Source organism: Myotis nattereri, assembly GCF_964212035.1.
Source record: "Myotis nattereri genome assembly, chromosome: 3".
NCBI lineage: Eukaryota > Metazoa > Chordata > Mammalia > Chiroptera > Vespertilionidae > Myotis > Myotis nattereri.
In genome coordinates, this window is record NC_138077.1 from 132,281,252 (window position 1) to 132,302,701 (window position 21,450).

Below are 21,450 nucleotides of genomic sequence, written 5' to 3' on the forward strand. Positions count from 1 at the left end.
GGAGTACGCGCCTGCAGCAGTTTGGGAAGAGGGCAGTGGGTTTAGGCGCGGGTCGGATCAGGCTCCCTTTGGGGTCGGGCTGGGGAAGGAGTTGCTGCCGGAGGGGAGGGGGCGCTGGCGGCGAGGCGGAGGCTCAGTGCTGCTGCGCTCGCCTCTTCTCGCCGTCCTCCTGCTCCTCTCCTCCACTCCGGGCTCCTTCCTGAGCTGGCACTTCCATTCTCCCCCCTCCTCCTGGCGTGCGAAGTGCTTTGTTCAGTGCAGCGTTGCAGAGGGGTTTTCCCAGGCTCCGCCCTCCACATTCATTCATGTTTTTTCTCCTTGCAACTGTCTTTACGCTTTTTGATCATGTCATGTTTTTTGCTCCATGTGGTATTTATTTCTTTCCTGAAAAGGAATGATTTGTCACTGGCCCTGGTCGCTACATTGCTGCTGTAGTATTTGAAAATAGCCACTGTTCCCTTCCCACAAGGATTTAAACAAGGGATGGACAGCTAGGGACAGTGGGTAGGCAGGGAATGGGGTAGCGGAAAGCTGTTACTGATTGGGAATTTGCATATTTTACATTTTAAGCTCCAGATCTTATGGGAGTCACGTGACTGTTACAGTCCGAGTTCATGCTTTAAAAACTTCCAAATATGACCATTTAAAAGCTTCAAGTTTATTGTTATTTTTAAGAAGAGCTTTAAGTTTAACAAGGAACGTATTTAAGCATGGAATTTATTTGGCCCCAATGTCTGTAAATTTTCTATTGAATCAGAAGCCTCACGCATTGAATGGTGGATGTCATTAATGCAGGGAGTCGAGGAATCATATATTTGTAGATAATTTAGCAGAGTGTTAGATGAGGTACATACATAATATTGGCCATCATATTTTATATTCTCCCCCATGCATTTAAAAATACTGCACATATTTTTGGCAGTGCCCACATTTAGACATATCAGCGATAAAAGTTAATTGTAGCCTTCCTTCTATTTTCTCCCTGTTACAATGAAACCATAAATTTCTTTAACCATATCCTGGGTATATATATTAGATAGTCTTTTCCACATAGGCTTTCTTAAGGAGGATTAATATTTGAGTATTTTGGGGGATTGTTTAGTTCTTATAACCTTTGAGGTGGATACTGTTCCCTAGTTTTACAGTTGGGAAATCTGATCTTTGGAGAGGTTAAGTACCTTGAACAAGGCTACACAGTAAAGGGTAAAGCCTAGCTTTGAAGCTAGACTGGTTTGACACCAAAATATATAGTCATGAATTGTTTTACCCAGACTCTTTAATAAAACCCGACAATCAGTATTATCTCCACTGAGGAAATAGTAACTGGGAGTAACCGAGTCACGTGGTGCCACTTTCCTTAGTGGCTGACCATGTACACATGGGTTAACCTCTCCACAGCTTAATTTTCTTTATCTGTAAAATGGCTAAGCGATAGCCACCTTACCAGTTATTAGAATTAAATTAGGTAATGTGTAGAAAATATATAGGCACACAGTAGGTGCTCAATAAGTATCCTCTTGTTTCTTCTACCGTACAGGATATAAAAAAAGTTTCAAACAAAACATTACTATTCTATTTTTGGTCTTTGCTTAATGATGAAAAATTTTGTGTTTAACATCATAATGTGTTTATGATAAATATGCTTCATTTATCAGCCATATTGTAGGAAGTTAAAACTGAAATTTTAGCTCAGTGATTCTTGAGGACCTCGTGGAAGAGGAGGCCAGGAATCTGATTTAGGGAGAAGATGATTAGGTTTTAGATTATTACTCTCTTGACATATTTCAGATCATTGTTTTTAAAATGTCTCAGTCAGGACAGAGTAGGTTATGCTGCAATAGCAAACAAATTCCCAAACCTCGGTGACTTAAAACAACAAAGGTCTCTCTCTTACGCTATAGGACCATGTTGGGTTAGTGGGAGTTCAGCTCTGTGGTGTCGGATGTACGGGCTGGAATCGTGGCTGTCCCATGGCAAAGGGAGAGGAGCTCTGGAGGTTCTTCTGTAACTAAATGCTCCAGCCTGGAAGCAATGCATGTCTCTTCCACTCACAGGTCATTAGCCAGAGCTGGTCACACATTTTAGCTAAACACAGGGAGGCAGGAAGGACAGCCCTACCATGAGCCTAGAAGGGAGAACTGGAAAAATGGGAAGCATCCACATACATTAACTGAAAATTAACTCAGTGAAACGAGAGGGTATGATTGGGTAGACAGGTACTGTATACAGCATACCTCTTTTACAGCTGATGCTATCCTTTAATTGTACCTCGTAATGTTACTTTAAAACACAATTCAATGAATTTTTCACTCTTTGATAATGGTACATTGTGGGTTTTTTCCCCCTGTTTTCTTGATAAGAAAGCCCAGATTGGCAAAATGATGTGTCCTGTGTTTAATTGAAAGTTAGTAAATAACCTTTTGCAGCAGTCTCCAGCTTGATTACCTTTTGTTGCGTTTAGTTAGGATAGTCTTGTATTAAGCCATTACCTTTGAAGTGTCTTTTTCCTTTGATGGTAGTAAAATATGATTTTTTTTTCTTTTTCACAACGCAGAGTACTAACCACTATACGATCACGGCCTTTTTTTCTTTTTCAGCACATGGATTAATTGATGGACATTAAGTTTATGGAGCTACCTTTTTGTGACCTGCTCTTCCTACAATTTCTAAGAAGAAAAAAGGGCCCCTGAATCAAAGAAAATGCCTCGAACTAAGCAGATTCATCCCAGAAACCTAAGAGGTAAGCTTTTGCTTTAAAGAGAAGTCAGGTGGCTAGTAAATCTTGTAATAAAGTATTTGTTTGGCGACAGAAATGGCAGCTCATTAGATGTTGACCTTGCTTCATAGTGAGCTACAGGAGTGCTGGTTCCATTTTCTTGCTCACTTCCACTTGCCCTGCACAATTCTGGTCTCTTAGGAGCTGCTTAATAAATATTTGTTAAATGAATTAATTGAATTTAACAAAATTACAATGCCTTCCCAACTATTAGATGTTGGTATTAAAGTCTGAGATTACTATCTCTTAACAGGAACCATATTTGGATTGAGGAATTTGAAATGAATGGTTGGGTATTCTTTGCCAGCTGGATCACGATGGATTTTTTTTTACCACTACCCCAAACTTCTTTTGAGATTTATTTTTGTACTACTCTATACAGTAGAGTAACAAGAAGTGAAGACAGCTGTAGTTGACACTCAGACCATTATTTGCAGAGCTTGGAGTAAAACTGACCTATTTTTCTTGAGTCAAAAATATGTGTATAATATACATTTTATACACACATGCAAAAGTGAGTGTTTCCCCTTTCATGTGAAGAGAAATTTTAATATTAGAAAACAGCTTATTTTTTAAAAAGTTTTGTGTTATTCAAATGTGTTTTATCAAGTGGGAATAGCACTTATCTTTTATATTTAACTTTAGTAAATAAGAGTGTAGCAGTGTTAAGCAATGAACTGTTAATGCAAATAATTTCAGACTGAGTTAAGTATCTTATAAAATATTTACTATTATAGAAAATAAATTCTCAAGCACATACAAGGTAAAAAATGATTTGAAATCAAACAGATGAATTTAAAATGATCCTTGGTGAAATAAATTTGGCCAGTCATCCAGAAGGTGATAATTGAAAATGTGGTCAGTTTTGTGGCCTGCTTGAATCTGGAAACAGTGCTGTGTGCTGCCTAAGAGTACTAGAACTCTGCTGGCATAAGTGGCTGCCTCCGCCCAAGTTCAAATTGATGATTATAGTACCAGTGTTTAATGAGGTGAGGAGTTATACTGAGAACATAAAGTGTTGTGTGTCAAAGTCTGATTTTTCAGAGTCATATAGGAAATGTTGAAATTGGACCATATATTTGCCTTTTTCTCTCACTAGAATCTGAGCTACAGAAAGTAGGGACTTTCTCTCATTTATGACTGTAGGCGGGGCCTCCACACTCACAGGTGCCATCTGAAGTGGTCATGTGGAGGCCTGGGGCCAGCTTTTGTAATTCGTCTGCCCAGAGAGGGCTCCCTGTTACAGTATGTGCGAAGGCACCCCGGGGTCAGCGGGTGCTCTGGCCAGCACAGTTCCTGGCAGCTAATAGGAGCCTAGATATTTGTTGAAGGAATGAATACATGATTGATCTGGAAGTATTATTCATTAGGTCGTGAGTATTAAATGTCTTTTATATTTAAAATACATACAGTTGACCTTTGAACAACCTGTATTTGAACAGTATGGCTCCACTTATTTACAGAGGATTTTTTTCAATAAATACAGTAAATTATTTTCTCTTCTTACAATTTTAACATTTTCTTTCCTGAGCTTACTTTATTGTAAGAATATAGTACGTAGTACATATGCATACAAATTGTGGTAATTGGCTGTTTATGTTATCAGTTCTGCTTTAGTCAACAATGGTTAAGTTTTGGGGGAGTTAAAAGTTACTTGGATTTTTGACTGGGCGGGAGGAGGTGGGTCTGTGCCCCTAACTCCTGCTTTGTCCAAGGGCCAGCTGTACTTTATAATTTAGGTCACATGACTATCCTGAGAAGTGTGTATTTTTAGGCCACGGACTCCTTTCTGTTCTGTATCAAATAAGTGTACAACTCAACAGATATTTGTGGAACACTTTCACGTGCCACTGTTTTAGGTGATAGGGATAAAATGGTAACTCAGACTTGGGTCCCGAAAGGAGAATGGAATTGAGGGGTAGGGGGGAGACAGGTAACCATAGAACTGTGCTACCACAGTGAGTGAAGAACAGAGGGCTGTGGCACAGAGATACGGGATCATATTTTGCCCTGGTTGTGGGGGGCCAGTTTGGAATGGGGCAGGATGGTGAGTTAGGGAAGGAAAGGTATCATCTGAACTGGGTTCTTAAGGCTGAGAAATTATCCAAGACCCTGACAAGGTAGGGTGAGTGCATTTCATGCTGGGGTGGAAGCATTATAATTTATTATGCTTCAATGGTAGTTTTAATTCTCCATTACTAGTGCATAAGAAGTTTTATTCGGGTGGAAGGAAAGAGGGAGAGAGGTAGGAGATTGGAGTAGGAGGATTAGGAGGAGTTAGATCCTCAAGGTCCTTCAAAACTGACTCAAAATTTAGTATGTGTAGTTAAACATTTTAATAGTAAACTTGTAGTGTTTTCAAAGTTTTCTAAGAGAACTTGAAATAAATTGGATTCCGGCCCATTAGCAAGAGTTTAGAAAGTTGCTTGACTAAGGCAGTTATGAACTCTCAGTCCAATGTGTGTGTGTCTGGGGGGAGAGTGGGGGGAGGGGAGGAGAAGAGGAAGGGGGGAAAAACTCAGATAAGTGAAATCTTCTTTGGCAGAGAAAACTCCCACACAGAGTAAGAAAGCAGAGTGGAAATGGAAAGGGGAAGAGAGACTTTCCAGAATGAAGATCTGGAAAGAGATCAGAGTAGATTAGCACAGGACATCCTACCAAAGCCATGTTGGTGAGACCTGCAGCCTCACCAGACCAGACCCAGGGAGGGTCACCTTGACTGGGGGTGGGGAGGACTTCATGGAAGGGGAGGTAACTGAGCCAGGTGGTTAGCTCACTGGACAGAGAAGAATGACGGAAAGCTGTTTTGGTTGGAAAAATCTGGTAAACAAAGGCACAAAGGTAAGAAAGTGCTAATGTGTAACACTTAAAAAAAATAATTTTCCGCTTTTCTTCTTAAAATGTGGTTGAGGACTCTCCCTAGGCACAGTTTGGTGGTTAAAGCAAGGGAAACATTAGCTACTAAAATGAATTTTTTAGCATTTATTTTGTATCTCACTGACAGTTGGAATATCCTGTTTGTTTTGTTTTACTGGTGACCCACTGCTTTGGCTTACAGAAGACCCAGCTCATCAAGTGAGCTATGAAATGGGGAGAAAGGAAACCAGAAGATAGAGGGAGTCCCTGCCAGCCACTTTGCTGTGATGAGTGCATTGCTCGTACTGCTTATGCTGACCCTAGGGGCTTTCAATAAACACATAGCCTCTTTTTTGGCTTCCTTGGAAAATAGTCTGTGAAGTATTTGTCTTGTGTTTGGTAATTAGGTCAGTAATTGAAGATTTATACTTTTAAAAATTTCTCAGATTATAATTTATTGTGCTTCTTAATTCTTAAAATGTAATTTTTGTTTGATTCTTGGTTCTTCAGCTGGGCTTGGTATAACCTTTATATATGCAAAACCATGGGTAAACATAATGTAACTTTCTGGAATATGATTTTTAGGGAGAATATGTATACATGAGTGTATTCACGTATTCAGGCAATATGCGAGTAAAAAGTACAATGTAGGGGAGGGGTTTGTCCTGCAGGAGTATAAAGAAGGTGCATGGATTTAAAATTTGGCGTGCCCATGCTCTGCTCCCATAAGGAGATGGAGTTTATACTTCCCTGATAGAGCTTTTTATTGGAAAAGCATGAGAGGAACTGGATTGTTAAGGGGAGGATATGAATTTGAAGCGTGAGAACAGAGTTAGACTTGATGGGCGATCTGTTTAGTTTTTTCCGTAGGAGTGTGGTTTGCTGAATTCTAGTCTTGTCACCCTTAGCCATATAAACTAGATGGAACCTTTGTCTTTGGTGTCTGCTCAACATGATGGAGGTGGGTAGAGTTTAACACTGACATGTCCTTTGTGAGGCTGAATAAGAATTTCAGAAGAGCAAAAGCACGTGGTGTTCAGAATAAAGACTAGGAGGTCTCCAGGACACTGGCAAACTGCAGAGCTGCCCATGTGTCGCTGTGGCAGCGAGCAGCGCCATCCTCCCCAGCAATCATTCCTTGCTGATCACTAGTCCCCCACTGCCTTTAAGTCTTTGCTTGCACTCTTGGGAAACATAGGACGGAGGAGCCAGGGACTTGTAGGGGCTCCATGTCAGTCCCCTTTAGATAAAGGGCTTTTTTTTGTGCTTGTGTCAGTCATCATTGTGAATATGTTTCAGAGCTTTTGGAAAAAAAAAAATAAATGTTACCTATTTTAGTTGAATTTGGGCCTAGGGTTTTAAAGACTCATCTGCTTTAAGATTGGAAATCAGTGTGGAAAACACTAAATATTAACCTTTTGAAAAACATATTTTGAGAATTTGGTGTTGTTTTTCATTTTTATTGGTTGAGTGCATTTAGCTCTGAACACTGCAAAAACTAAACTAAACTGAAAAGAAAAAGCTTATTTTTTCTCACTGAGAGTCAGCTTTATTACAGTAGCACTTAGTGATCAGAACATAGCCAAGATCCACCTGTGGGGTCTCTGGATACCCAGTGCCTTATAAGATGAAGTCCAAAGTCCTTAGTTTGGCTGAGGCAGACTTTCCACAGTTTGACCTTCATGTTCTCCAGTCTTTCTGATGAAAAGTTGTTGCCTCTTCAGGAGCTCTGCATGCAAATCCAGCATTGCTGTGCTTGCTCTTCGTTCTGGAAAGTCTCTCTTCCCCTTTCCATTTCCACTCTGTTTTCTTACTCTGTGTGGGAGTTTTCTCTGCCAAAGATTTCACTTCTTTGAGCTTTTCCCCTTTCCTATTTTCTTCTCCCCGTTTCGTCCCTCCACCAACATGCAGTGGGCCTCTGTTGCCTCTATAGGTGTCTTACTCTCCTTTTGATATTGCATCATAATTATTCTCCTACAGGTCTATCATTTTATCTGGATATAAGTTATATGTCTAAAGAGACTGTTTTCATCATCTACCTGTGCACAACAAAACAATATTTATGATAGCTCTTTAGCAAACTATAGGGTTAAAGATGATCTCTCTTCATGAAATTTGTTTACATCTGGGACCTTGAGTGGCAAATGTTTCTTCCAATAGTTGGTAGCCAGTGATTGAGAATCCTGTTACAATGCAAAAGTTTAGTTGCCTGAACAGATAAACTATGTATATAGTAAATCCTCACTCAACATCCTCAGTAGGTTCTGCAATTTTAAGCAAAACTGCCTATAATGAAACTGACTTTACCATAGGCTAAATGATATAAACAAGAGTTAAGTTCTTGTAGCATCTCATCAAAGTTGTAATAAGCCCTGGCCGGTGTGGCTCAGTTGGTTGGAGTGTCATCCCATGCACCAAATGGTCATGAGTTTGATTCCCAGGCAGGGCACATGCCCAGGTTGCAAGTTTATGGGAGGCAACAGATTCATGTTTGTCGCGCTCTCCCTCCCCCCCTCTCTAAAACCAACAAAAAACATATCCTCCAGTGAGGGTAAAAAAAAAAAAAAGTTGTAATGAAACAACTTTGAACAAAACGAGGTTATTCAAGGATATGCTGTAGTTATTATTAATTTTGTTTTCCATGAGCTTTTGCTATTGGATTCCTAGAGCTTATCTCTTCAGTACTTTAATTAATATAATGGTAAAGTGTTTGGCTTCAGGTTATCAGGGACTAGCTGTGTGGCTTTAGGCAAGCTGGATTGTTGGTTTCCTTGTCTGTAAACTAAAGATAATGGGTAAAGATTAGATGACATGGCAAGTATAAGCACTTGGTACAAAGGCAAGTAAACACTCAATATAGAGAGTTGTCACTTTCTATAAAAACTGGTTTATGTCAAAGTCAAACTCTTGGGTGGCATATGCTTTGCAAACAGAGGACGAGAGGAATACCTGTATAAAACTTGTGTCTGTATTTTGATGCTGCCTAAAGTACTCAGCATTGATCACTGATATGTCTCTTTCTTACCCTGACTACTTGAGGATTGGGATTTGGAAAAGAGATGTGAGTGCAGAAAATAATTTGGAAAGCAAAATTCATACTCATTGTGCTGCCTTCTCAATTTGCCCACCTGAGTTCATTCAGATCTTGCCTCATTTTTTGACAACATTGAATGAGGTTAAACATAATATTCTGTCTGCATCTAGTTCTCAGAAAAGTGATTGTGATTATTATTGAACTGTTATAAAAAATGTCCATGTCACAGTCATATGGGGTTGAAATGAAGTCCTCTAGTACAGGGGTCGCCAACCGGTGATCCGCGGACCACTGATGGTCCGTGAGGTCGGAAAGGTTGGCGACTGATGCTCTAGACGTCAGTGGTATTTAGGTTCTGAGATGGTACCTTCCCTTCATCCTCTGCTCACCTCCTGTGTGAAGACCAGAGAAACCCAACAGAGTGTAGCACTCACTAGTCAGGTTACTGTGAATATTTTCATTTGCTCTCAATGTGTGGGTCCAGTGATTGTTTTGTAAAACCATCTACACTGAATGAAATCTTCCGTTTTCTTGTTATGTAGGACTTTCTTCTTCAGTTTATGAGTAGAAGAGGATTAATTTCGGTGATTTTCAGGTAGAGTTTCAGCTGTTTGTGCATTACTTTTCACATTTGAATGTTAGGTCAGAACTCTCTTTTCTTTTTTTGATGCATCCTTTATTTTCTGAAGCGCATATTTTTTTCCAAGAAAAAACGATTTTAAGTATAATAATGTTACATGCAATAAACATTAGGAGTCAGAACTCTTGTAGAGAAAAGAACCCCAGGGCTTATTTATAAAAAAGTTGTATACGACTATAGCTAGAAAGGAAATAAGCAATAACTTTAAAAATGGCTTTGATGATGTAGGTGAAAAAGCGATTTGAAGTTATTAGGAGCTATCATGTAAGTAGCTGATATTATTCAGTTTGACTAGGATAAAGATAGGAGAAAAATGTAATATAGCAAGCCTCCCATTTTTTTTTTTTTCAGATAATTATTTTTCGGCTCATGTTGGGAGCTTATTTGATGCTCTTGGAATGCTTATTAACGAAGTGTTTTTTTTCCTTTTTAAAAACAAATATGAAATATAATTAGAGCAATGATTTTATTTTAGAACATCTTTGTACAAAATATGTTCTAAATTATAGGAGGTATAATTGTACCTCACCATAGAGTAGAAAAAAACATGATGCGCATAAAATCTCCTATCATACACATACATTTTTAAGCATTATATTTAGAATGTAATGTAATTTGAACAAGTCTGGGTTAAAGTTGATTGTGTTATGTGAAAAACATTTATGAATATATTAAGTGCCTTATAATACCATGAGCCATTATTCATATTCACTGTGGCACAGAAACTTTCTTTTCAATACTCCAGCCAGTCCTTCAGAAGGAAGGCCTTGACGGTTAGCTTTTGGTACAGCACTGCATTCATTCTGACTTTTTTTTAACTTTAAAGTGAAAAGTTTTCAGAAAGTTCTTAGAAATTTTTTGTGATGAATTTTGTTCTAGAAAATATTCTATGGCTATGCTGCCATACAAATATATTAAAAAATATATGGTGATAAAATAGTTGGCTACAATGTAATTAGAATAGCAGTCGCTAAGTGTGAAACTGCTTTATTGATGCAAAGCTTGATTTTTGTGGTACTTAGGCGCTTATATACACATAATATTTCTGGATGCCTATATGATTAGAGTGTGAATTTACTTTAATATACTTGTTTTGCATTTTGAAATATGTTTATATGTGCTTAGCTTCCAACTCTTTCAGATTGGCCAGTGAGGAAAAAGATGAGATCATCATATAATTGCTTAATAGTTATAGTATCCAACTAGAAATAGATAAAACATAAAATTGGGGCAGTGTTTGATAGTTTAAATAAAAATGAACTGAACTGATGGGTAGTTAAATGATGCCAGTGTACCAGGGAGTTTTCTCTTATGTCGCTAGTGTTTTACATGCCTCTCCAAGAGAATGACTCAGGTTTTACATCCAGGAAGGACAACCTTGGAGGTCATTTAGTTCATCTTCCTCACTTTACAGATGAGAAAGTTGGCTAGAGATGTTTAGGTGAATTGATTTTGAGCAGCTTATTTGTATCTTGTTTGAGATGGTATTGTGGAGTGGTCTTTAGAATTAAAAAAAAATCATATAGCTTTCCATAGTAATGGTTTATTGTAGGCTGGTGGCAAGAGGAAAGTTGTGTTATATTATTTTTATGGTGATGGGAAGAGCAAAGCTGTTCACAGGTGTGTGTACTAGGCAGTATTCAAAGTGCTTTTTTCACATTTGCTCATTTAATCCCAAAAACCATGTGAGATAAAGACTATTATTGACTCATTTTTATAGACATGGGGATGAGGCAGGGGGAGGTTGCTACTTGCCCAGGTTCCCACAGCTAGGCATCTCTGGTGCCTTTGCTTTGAACTCTCAAGAGTATACTTGTTAATGTTGCCAGTAGAAAGAGCTTTCTTGATTCATAAGAGCCTGGAAATGCTCTCCATCCCAGTTATGAATTAAAGCTTGTCAAACATAGCACCTATGTGCCGAGATTACTAAGGGTGTCCGAATTTGAAGGACTCTACCACCCGCTCCCACCCCCGCTATGCCTTTAATTGTTGGAAATCCATTTCAGAGTTGTGTATGTATACATTACTCTAAGTTGCAGACAATCAAGGGAATTTCCAAGCTCTTCAAGAGAGAGAAAATAGTTGTTCCATCATGTTTGCTTACATGTTTGTTCTGTAATGTGTAGTTGAAAGTAGAGATGTCTTGTTTGAAGTGGAGAATGGCAGTATTAAATGTGAGCCTCAGCGTAACAGTTTAAACTTGGGACACAAAGACTTAGAAACTATTTCTGGGAAAACTAATATGAAAACATTAAAAATTCTAAATAAAATTATAGAAGAAAATATCTTACAATTTTCCTCATACAGTAGGTACAGAATATAGAAAAAGTGTACTATTTCAATATATGTGGACTCTTCCAGATTTCAGATGTAGACAAAGGGCAAGTGAAGAATTACTTTTAAGGGATCAGGGTTAGATTTTATTAGTCTTCCATTTTAATTGTGCAAACAATGAACATGCTAATATACTATGCTTAGAAATAAAACCTCATACGTGCCTCCTAAGAGTTTTTAATATGTCTCTAAACACATGAAAAATATAAGGGCAATATGAAGCAACAAATGTATAATTTCATATTAATATGATAATGCAGTTTGGGATTCTCAAAGGAATAATGAAGCAAAAAAATAAAAAAAACCTGGGTGGGATAAAAGCATTCATGAAAATACTTGCAGGTATTAATGTTTTCTCAGTGAACACCTGCATAAGGCAGAGTTCTGAGATGGGTTTTTAAAGAAAGAAAGGATAGATTGGCAGAGAAAATAAGTTGTTTTGAGACTTTGGCAGAAGAAAGAATGGAGGGAAATCAGAGAAGTGGCTGTTGGTCTAGTTTGCTTGATTAGAGCGGATTTCTCAATGACCTTGGAACTTGAAGGAAGAGGAAAGGAAACCGTATGTTTGATATGTGTAAGTTTTATTTGTGACATTTATAAAATTACCAAGTTGAATTATTTTATATTAAGTTGAGTATTTACAGAAGATATGTCAGAGACCAGGAACTGTCTTATACTTTCAAATTAAAAAACAGCCTCCCCACGGAGGATTTTTAGAGCAGTGAAACTACTGTGTATGATATTATGGGGGATATATGTCATTATACATTTGTCCAAGCCCATAGAATGTACAGCACCAACAGTGAACCTTGATGTAAATATAGACTCTGGATGATAATGACATTTTGATGTATGATCATCAGTTGTAACAAATATATCACTCTGGTGGGAGATGCTGATAGTGGGGGAGGCCATGCATGTGTGGGGGAAGGAGTATACAAGAAATTTCTGTACATTCCTCTCAATTGTTCTGTGAACCTAAAACCACCCTGCAAAATAAAGTATATTTTAAAAAAAACAAAACAGTAACACCCCCATGTTGAGTGAGTATGTTTTGTTGATATTCAGGAAATAGGAGGGTAGGATGAAAGAATGAGGCAGTCTCTCAGTCTTTTTTTATTTCAGAAAATCATCTTCCTATATAAGAAAAAGCAGCAAAAGAGTACTATATGACCTGGAGCAAATGACTTGAATTTATTTTCTTATTGGGAACAAGGCATGGGAAGGAGCAGGGGTTGGAAGCCAGGTTATATTGATCTGTAGTTTTCTTTTTAGCTTTAAACAGCTATTATTCTAGGACAAGGTCAGCGAACTACAGTATACTTGTTGAGTCTGGTCTTCCACCTGTTTTTATAAAAACAGTTTTATTGGAATGCAGCCCCGCCCATTCATTTACATGTTGTCTAGGACTGCTATAGAGGCAGAGTTCATTGGTTGCAAGTGGCTGGGCAAAGCCTAGAATATTTACTTCCCTAACATTTTGCAGAAAGAATTTACTGACGACTTCTAGGAAATTGAGGAGAATTGGATTACTTATTTAAAAACCCTTTTATGTTTGGGAATAAGTAAGAATGCTTCATCTTTCTGTAGAGGACACTGTAGGAATGAAATCTAGGGGAACCTAGGGCTACTGCTCTAGTATGTGAGCCTCTGCTGCCTGCCAAGCACGACAAAGGAATCCAATTTGTTTGGGAAGAAGTCCCTTTGCTTGTAGTTCTAAGGTGAAGGGAGAACCTTAGAGGTTGAGTTGGTCTCACCAGAAAGATTCACTTGTTCTTGATGTTCTAATGCCAAGATTGTGGGTCCCCACCAAGAGGCCTAGGTTGTTGGGGAGCTTGCCTGTTACATCAGATGGAGTGCTGACCTTTTTATAATTGTACTAGAGGCCCGGTGCACAAAAATTTGTGCACTCGGGGGAAAGGGGGGGTCCCTAAGCCCGGCCTGTGCCCTCTCGCAGTCTGGGACCCCTCGGGAGATAACGACCTGCTGGCTTAGGCCTGCTCCCGGGTGGCAGAGGGCAGGCCCAATCCCTAGGTGCAACCCCTGGTCGGGCTCAGAGCAGGGCTGATTGGGGAGTTGGGGCACCGCCCCCTGTCACACTCAAGGCAGGGTCGATGGGGAGGTTGCGGCGCCACCCCCCGTCATGCACAGTGCAGGGCCGATCAGGGGGTTGGGGCACCCCACCCTGTCACACACAGAGCTACAGGGTGATCAGGGGGTTGGGGAGCTCCCCCCTATCAGGCACAGAGCAGGACTGATCAGGGGGTTGGGGCGCCTTCCCCTCTCACGAACAGAGCAGGGCCGATAGGGAGGCTGTGGCCCCACCCCCTGTCACACACAGAGCCGCAGGGCGATCACGGGGTTTGGGCACTGCCCCCTGTCACGCTTATCCCGGTGCCGGGAGGCCTTGCGGCTCCGCTGATCCCGGTGCTGGGAGGCATATTACCCTTTTACTCTATAGGATAGAGGCCTGGTGCACGTGTGGGGGCCGGCTGGTTTGCCCTGAAGGGTGTCCTGGATCAGGGTGGGGGTCCCCACTGGGGTGCCCGGGCAGCCTGGGTGAGGGGATGATGGCTGTTTGCAGCTGGTCACACACCCTTCAGGGTGGGGGTCCCCACTGGGGTGCCTGGCCAGTCTGGGTGAGTGGCTGAGGGCTGTTTTCAGGCTGGCGGGTGACGGAAGCTCCCAACCACTCCTTTTTTTCTTTTTATTCTGGGCCAGCTTTAGCTCTGGCTCCAGCTCTGAGGCCTCTGCTGCTGAAAGCAGGTATCTGGTTTGTTTGTGTTCTATAATCGAAACACTGTATCAACTCCAGCTCTGAGATCCCGGCTCTGCTCTCTGAAAGCAGGTTTCTGGGGTTTTGTTAAGCTTCTGTATTTGTTACAATGTTTCAAACTGCAGGTTCAGAGGCCGACAAGGCAGGTGGGGAACGTTGGTTTCCTCCGTCACTGAAGCAAGCAAGCCTCATGTTAGTTTCAAGCTGCCTGGCTGCTGGCCGCCATCTTGGCTGGCAGTTAATTTGCATATCGCCCTGATTAGCCAATGGGAAGGGTAGCGGTTGTACGCTAATTACCATGTTTCTCTTTTATTAGGTAGGATTGTCTCCCTTTGCCACCCCTAGATTTAAATCACAGTGACAGAAAAATATTGAAAGCAGTGGTTTACAATGCTGTACACCAAACAGCTTGTGAAGGATTTTTCTTCAGGAAAATGGAGCCATCTTTGAGGGCAGTGCCTTCGAAAACATGCTCCCTCAGAGGCAGCCCTGTCGTTGCAAGTGGTAAGTGTTGTTCTGAGAGCAGGACCATGACCAGGGGATAGGCCGTCTGAGTGACAACTGCTGTTAACTCATCAGGTATTATAGTTTGAACTTGGGTTTTTGGGAATGTGATTATGTTTCTGTTATGTCTGAATTCTCTATTTCCTACAATACTCTCTTTAATCTCCAAGTAATTTTTTATTGCTTGTGGTTTGGGTTGTGTGATGAGAGTAAGTAGAAAAAACGATATTTTAATGTTCTGGTTTTATTTTACTTTATTTTTAAGTTTATGTTAAGGATAGGCTTGATTGAGTTCATGGTAACTAAGTATTTTGAGAAATACTTTTAAAAGCAATGTTAATTCTGTACAGATACATTGGAACATTAGTCTCTGCAGTTTGATACATGCCAGTGTTAGCATGGCTCAGAAGTGCTATCAGACTCAGTAGCTGTTAACATGTTTCCTTTCTCCGGGAAAGGAGAGCCCGTTGTGGTTATGAAGCGAGGTGAAAACGAAGGGCTACTCTGGCCACATCTGTTCAGTTAGCATATATAAGACGATGTGTGACTGCATGGCAGAGGGGTTAAATGCATTATTTGGCCTTCTGTACGTTGATATTTAAGTTGATGCAATATGTTTTGATGGAATTAATGTCATGTAAGTGATGTGTTAACAATGTGGATAGCATTCACATGAGCATCTTGGATGAGCTAGAGTTTGCATTTGGTGATATGTTCTTCCAAGAAGGAGTGGAATGCCTTTTTCAGTCTTCAGACAGTAGTTATTGCCTGAGTCAAACCATTGCACAGTATTTTTTTCTCTTACAGCTTTGTTAAGATAAAGTTTACATGCAATAAAATTTAACCCATTATAAGTGTACAGTTCAGTGATATTTAATAAGGTTATAGCATTATGTAGGCTTTAACACAATCGGGTTTTAGAATATTCCCATCATCCCCAAAGTTTCCCTGAGCTTGTTAGTAGTTAATCCTCAATGTCATCGCTGGCCCCGGGCAACTGCTGATTTGTTTTCTGGCTTTTTATTTTTAACTAGAGGCCCTGTGCATGAAATTCGTGCACAGGGGAGGGGGATGTCCCTCAGCCCGCACTGCACCCTCTCGTAATCTGGGACCCCTCAGGTAGGGTCTCTAGGCCTGACCGACGATCAGAGCCTATTGGGACTTTCCTTCCCCCAGCTGCTGGCAGCTGGCCCTGCCTCCGCAGCTGCCACTGCTTGCCATCTGTGTGGTGCTGCCACTCCCTCCCCTGCCACTGGTTGCCTCTCTCTTGTGGCAGCAGTTGTGGGGTGCAATCGCTTGGCTGGCCTGGGCCTCCCTCTGTGGGGCGATCGATGGCAGGGCCTCCAGATCGATTTGCCCCTCAGAGGGAGGCCCCGCCCACCTGCCGCCTGGCCTGGGCCTCCCTCTGTGGGGCGATTATGGGGCGATGGCAGGGCCCCCCTGACCAATCGCATCGCACCAGCCTTGGCTGGCCCGGCACCAGTGCGCGTCATAGTGTGGTCATCCGGAAGGTTACCTGGACGGTCGTTCTGCTGTTCAGTTGTTTGGTTGATTTGCATATTAGGCTTTTATCATTATAGATAGATTTTTTTTTATGAATTATAATCCATTACTGACATTCTTTTCTTTTTTAAATAATTCTTTATTAAACATCTGAATGGTTTTGGGTTTGGGCTATTATGAATAATGTAAACAATCATGTCCAAGGCTGCAGTTAGCTGGGATATTCTATAAATGTCACTTAGGTCAAGTTGGTTGTTCACATCTGTTTTACCTAATATAATTATGAGATTCTAGCACTCTTAGGGTTGCTGTTTGCATGGCATATCTTTCCTTACCCTTTTACTTTGAAGCTATGGTTTGCCTCCTATGCACAGCATGCTGTTGGAATAGGTCTTTTATCCAGTCTGACAATTTGTCTTTTCAGTGGGGTGTTTATTCCTTTCATACTAATGTAATTATTGTTGTTGGATTTGTGTCTGCCATTTTGTTACTTTCTTTTACTTTTTATTTTATATTTTAATTTTTTAAAAATTAAATTTATTAGGGTAACATTGGTCAATAAGATCATTCAGGTTTCAAGTGATATGTTTCTCACTACCCCCTTTCCTCTGGTAACTACTGTACTGTTATCTGTTTCTTGAGTTTCAGTTTTATGTTCCACATATGAATGAAATGATATGCTTCTTAGTTTTTTCTGACTGCTTTTGCTTAGTATAATATTCTCAAGGCCCACCCATGTTGTCCCAAATGGCAGTATTTCATCGTTTCTTATTATGGCTGAGTAGCATTCCATAGTATGTATGAACTACATACATCTTTATCCAAATTATCTATCGAAGGACACTTTGGTTGTCTCCATGTCTTGGCCACCTTGAATAATGCTGTAGTGAACATAGGGGTGTACATATATCATTATGAATACATTTTTTTTTGATTTTTGGGGGGGACTGCTGGTTCATATGGTAACTTTATTCTTAATTTTTTGAGCAGCCTCCATACTGTTTTCCATAATGGCTGTATCAGTTTACATTCCTACCCACCCTTTCTTCACAACCTCTCCACTACTTGTTAATACTTGTCTTGTTGATAATAGCCATTCTAACAGGTGTGAGATAGTGTTTCATTATAGTTTTGATTTGCATTTCCCTTATAGCTAGTGAAGTTGAACATCTTTTCATAAATCTGTTGGCCATTTGTATGACCTCTTGGGAGAAGTTTCTGTTCAGTTCCTCTGCCCATTTTTAATTAGATTGTTTGTTTGGTGTTGAGTTGTATGAGTTCTTTAGAAATTAACCCTTTGTTAGGGCTGTCGTTTGCAAATATCTTCTCCCATTTGGTTGGTTGCCTTTTTGCTGTGAAGAAGCTTTTGAGTTTAATATAGTCTCATTCATTTATTTTTGCCTTTACTTTCCTTGTCTTTGGGGTCAAATTCATAATATATTCTCTACTATTTCTTTTTTATTTGCTTTATACTTTTGTTCATCTGTATGCCATTTCTTTCGTGTTCATTTTTATTTTATTTTACAGTTTTGATTGCTTTTATTGTTTTTACTATACTTTTGAGTAGTTTTCTTAGTGATTGTTCTACAAAGTGTAATATGTACCTTAGTTTATTATTGTCTACTAGCTGAATAATACTAGCAAAATTCTGGTAAAATATACAAACTTTGTTCCAGTTTGTCTCTTTTTCTTTTTCTTTTTCAAGATATTTTTATTGATTTCAGAGAGGAAGGGAAAGGGAAAGAGAGATAGAAACATCAATGATGAGAGTCATTGATTGGCCACTTCCTGTACGCCCCCTACTGGGGATCGAGCTGCAACCTGGGTATGTGACCTTGACCGGAATCGAACCTGGGACCCTTCAGTCCACAGGCTGACGCTCTATCCACTGAGCCAAATTGGCTAGGGCAGTTTGTCTCTTTTTCTTTCCCCTTCCTTTATGCAATTTATTGTCATATATGTTTGATCCTTGTATGTTTTAAACCTAGCTATACACAATGTTAAATTATGCAATCTTATGTTTTCTAAAGAGTTTAAGAGAAGAAATGAGAAAAATTTTAAGAGTCTTCTTTTTGTTGTTAATCCCCACCTGAGGATATTTTTTTCATTGCTTTTCATAGAGTGTGGAAGGGAGGAAAGGGAGGGAGGGAGGGAAGGAGGGAAGGGGGGGGGGGAGAGAGAGAGAGAGAGAGAGAGAGAGAGAGAGAGAGAGAGAGAGAGATGTGGGACTGATTGCCTCCTGCATGTGCCCCGACCAAGGTCAGGAAGCGAACCCACAACTCAGGTACATGCCCTTGACCGGGAATCAAACCCAAGACTCTTCAATGTGCGGGCTGACACTGTAACTACTGAGCAACACCAGCCAGGGCTTAATAGAGTCTTATATCTAATATTTACCATTTGTGGTACTTATTTTCTTCTTGTGGATTCAAGTTAATCATCCATGTGTCTCATGAAGGACTTTGTGTAGCATTTCTGGTAAGGCACATTTTCTAGGAACAGATTCTCTTTTAAAAAAAATTAATGGAATGTCTTTTTTTCCTCTTTCAGTTTTGAAGAGTAGTTTCTGGTTATCGAATTCCTGGCTGATAATCCTCCCCCTCCTACATCCCTTTCTGCACTGTGGACATTCCACTGCTTCTGGCCTTCATTGTTTATGAGGAGAAGCCAGCTGTTTACAGTGTTCTTCTCTGTGTATGATGAATTTTGTTGTTTGTTACTTTCAAGTTTTCCTCTTTGTCATTGAGCAGTTTGAATACTATGTATTTAGGTATGGATCTCTTTGTATTCACCCATTTTGAGTTTTTTTTAAAACTTTTTGGATAATAAAGAATAGTTATTTTGCTTCTTATCAAATTTGGGAAGTTTTAGGCCATTATATTTGAAATATTTTTGGCACTTCTTTCTCTTTTCCATTGCAAATATGTTGGTAAGCTTGATGTTGTCTCACAGCTCTCTGAGGCTCTGTTAATTTTTCTTTGATCTTTTTTTCTCTCTGTTCCTTGGATTGCCTAAACTCCATCGAGCTATCATCAGCTGTACCGATTTTTTCTTGGCTACTTCAGATTTGCTGTTGAACCTGTCTAGTAAATTTTTTCATTTCATTTATTGTGCTTTTTAACTCCAGAATTTCCATTTTGTTTTCTTTTTTTAATCTATATCTCTTTATCAATATTCCTTATTTGTTGAGTTATCATTGTCATACTTTATTTTAATTCTTTTAAAAATGTATTTTTATTGATTTCAGAGAGAAAGGGAGAGGGAGAGAGAGATAGAAACATTAACGAGAGAGAATCATTGATCGGCTGCCTCCTGCACACCTCCTACTGGGGATTGAGCCTGCAACCTGGGCATGTGCCCTTGACTGGAATTGAACCCAGGACGCTTCAGTCCACAGGCCGATGCTCTATCCACTCAGCCAAACCGGCTAGGGCTTTATTTTGATTCTTTAAACATGGTTTCCTTTAGTTACTTGAATTTACCCTATTAAATCTAACATTTGGAGACATTTGAGACAGATTCGATTGACTGCTTTTTTTCTGAGTATGGGTCACACTTTATTGTTTCTCTCCAAGTCTCCAAGTTTTCTGTTGATATTTTAGATTTCAGATAATGGAATTTAGAAATTTTGAATTCTGATTTTTGTTGCTCCTGGGTTGTTATTTTTTTTGTTTGTTGTTGTTTTTTAATAAGTGGTCTGGAATAAATCTGTGAAGGCTGTCTCTCCCATATTGTGTGGCTGCTGATGTCTCTATTCAACTTTGTTTTTTATTTGTTTTCTTATTGCTTTTAAGCCCCGCTTCTTAGGGTTCACTGTTGAGGAAAAATAGTTTTGTGTTCTGCTAAAGATTGGTCAGAGGTTGACGTCAAGTCAGTGAAGCTTTCACTCTCTGCTAATGGATCTGTGTGTGGATCTGGGGAGCACATTCATATTTCAGGCACTTTCATGCCTGCTGTGTCTTTTACTTTCAGCTGGACCCCCTGGCATCATCGTTGTGTGTGTAGAAGTAATCTCTGTCAGCAACGATGTAGGTGATATGAGCCCACTTTGGTGTATGTGATGAATGTGCAGAATTCTGGTCAACCTGGGATATCTGTAGAGAGTTTATCAAGGGCACTATGGTTGTCTCACCTCCCAGACTCCCTGTTGAAATATAGCTAGTCTCCTGGTCTCTTGCTTGCTTTTAACAAACCTTCCGTGTCAGGCTAGCAGAACCTCTAGCCTTTGTGTTTTCTTGTTGCTGGGATTGCCACTTTAAGGGACAGTGCTCCGTTTCGAGTGAGCCTGGCCTGGCAGTGTTCTCAGCTCAGCCCTTTCAGTTGAACTACTGCACTTGATGGAGCTGGCAGCAAGGGGATGGAAGCAGCCTCATGCAGTAGTGCCATAGGCTTGTTTTGTGCTGATCTTACCTGAAGTTCATGGAGAAGCACAGCTCATGATTTGTGTATGGCTTGGGTTGATTTTCAGACTGCTAAATTGGTCCTAATTTTGAGTTTTGTCTAGCATCCTAAGTTCTGTTTTAGGTAGAGATAAATACTTTTTTTTTTTTTTTTAACATTAAGTCTATATAATGGCTTGTCTCAAAGAGGAGAGCATATCACAATAGGCTAGACTTTGTTGCTATAGCAAGTTCAGTTTGTGTTAGACAGTTTTGCCATTGCTACATTTTCTCAGAAGGTATTCTGAGCATCCTTTGGTGGCAGGTACCATCCTGCACAGGCCCTGAGAACATCAAACTGCACAGTATATTTGGACAAGCTTCTTACTGAGGACTGCTCATAGGGACCCATCAATTTGGCCCAAAATCTAGTTAGTTACTTTTTAAAAGATAAAAGGTAAGATGATTGTGCTTTCAGAATATTACTGCAGCCATTATCGATATTTTCAATCCATAATACTTATACTGATAACTTCTGTACCCAACCTTCTGTTGTTGAAAGTGTGATTTAATGGGGAAAATGGGCAAGTGAGGATTTTGGAGTTGTGGAATTGGGATTGAATTTTGATTCTATGACTAACTAGATCT

General features: G+C 39.9%; 1 protein-coding gene across 1 annotated transcript in view; it reads left to right on the plus strand.

Annotated features, from left to right (window-relative positions):
• Nucleotides 1-2,597: 2,597 nt before the first annotated feature.
• The window catches only part of HIVEP1 (HIVEP zinc finger 1), a 173,275-nt gene continuing 154,422 nt past the window's right edge, over nucleotides 2,598-21,450 (plus strand). The window contains exon 1 of the mRNA XM_081087288.1: nucleotides 2,598-2,740. Within this exon, the coding sequence (XP_080943414.1) occupies nucleotides 2,701-2,740 (40 nt within the window). The 5' untranslated portion in view covers nucleotides 2,598-2,700. The remainder of the gene's footprint in view (nucleotides 2,741-21,450) is intronic.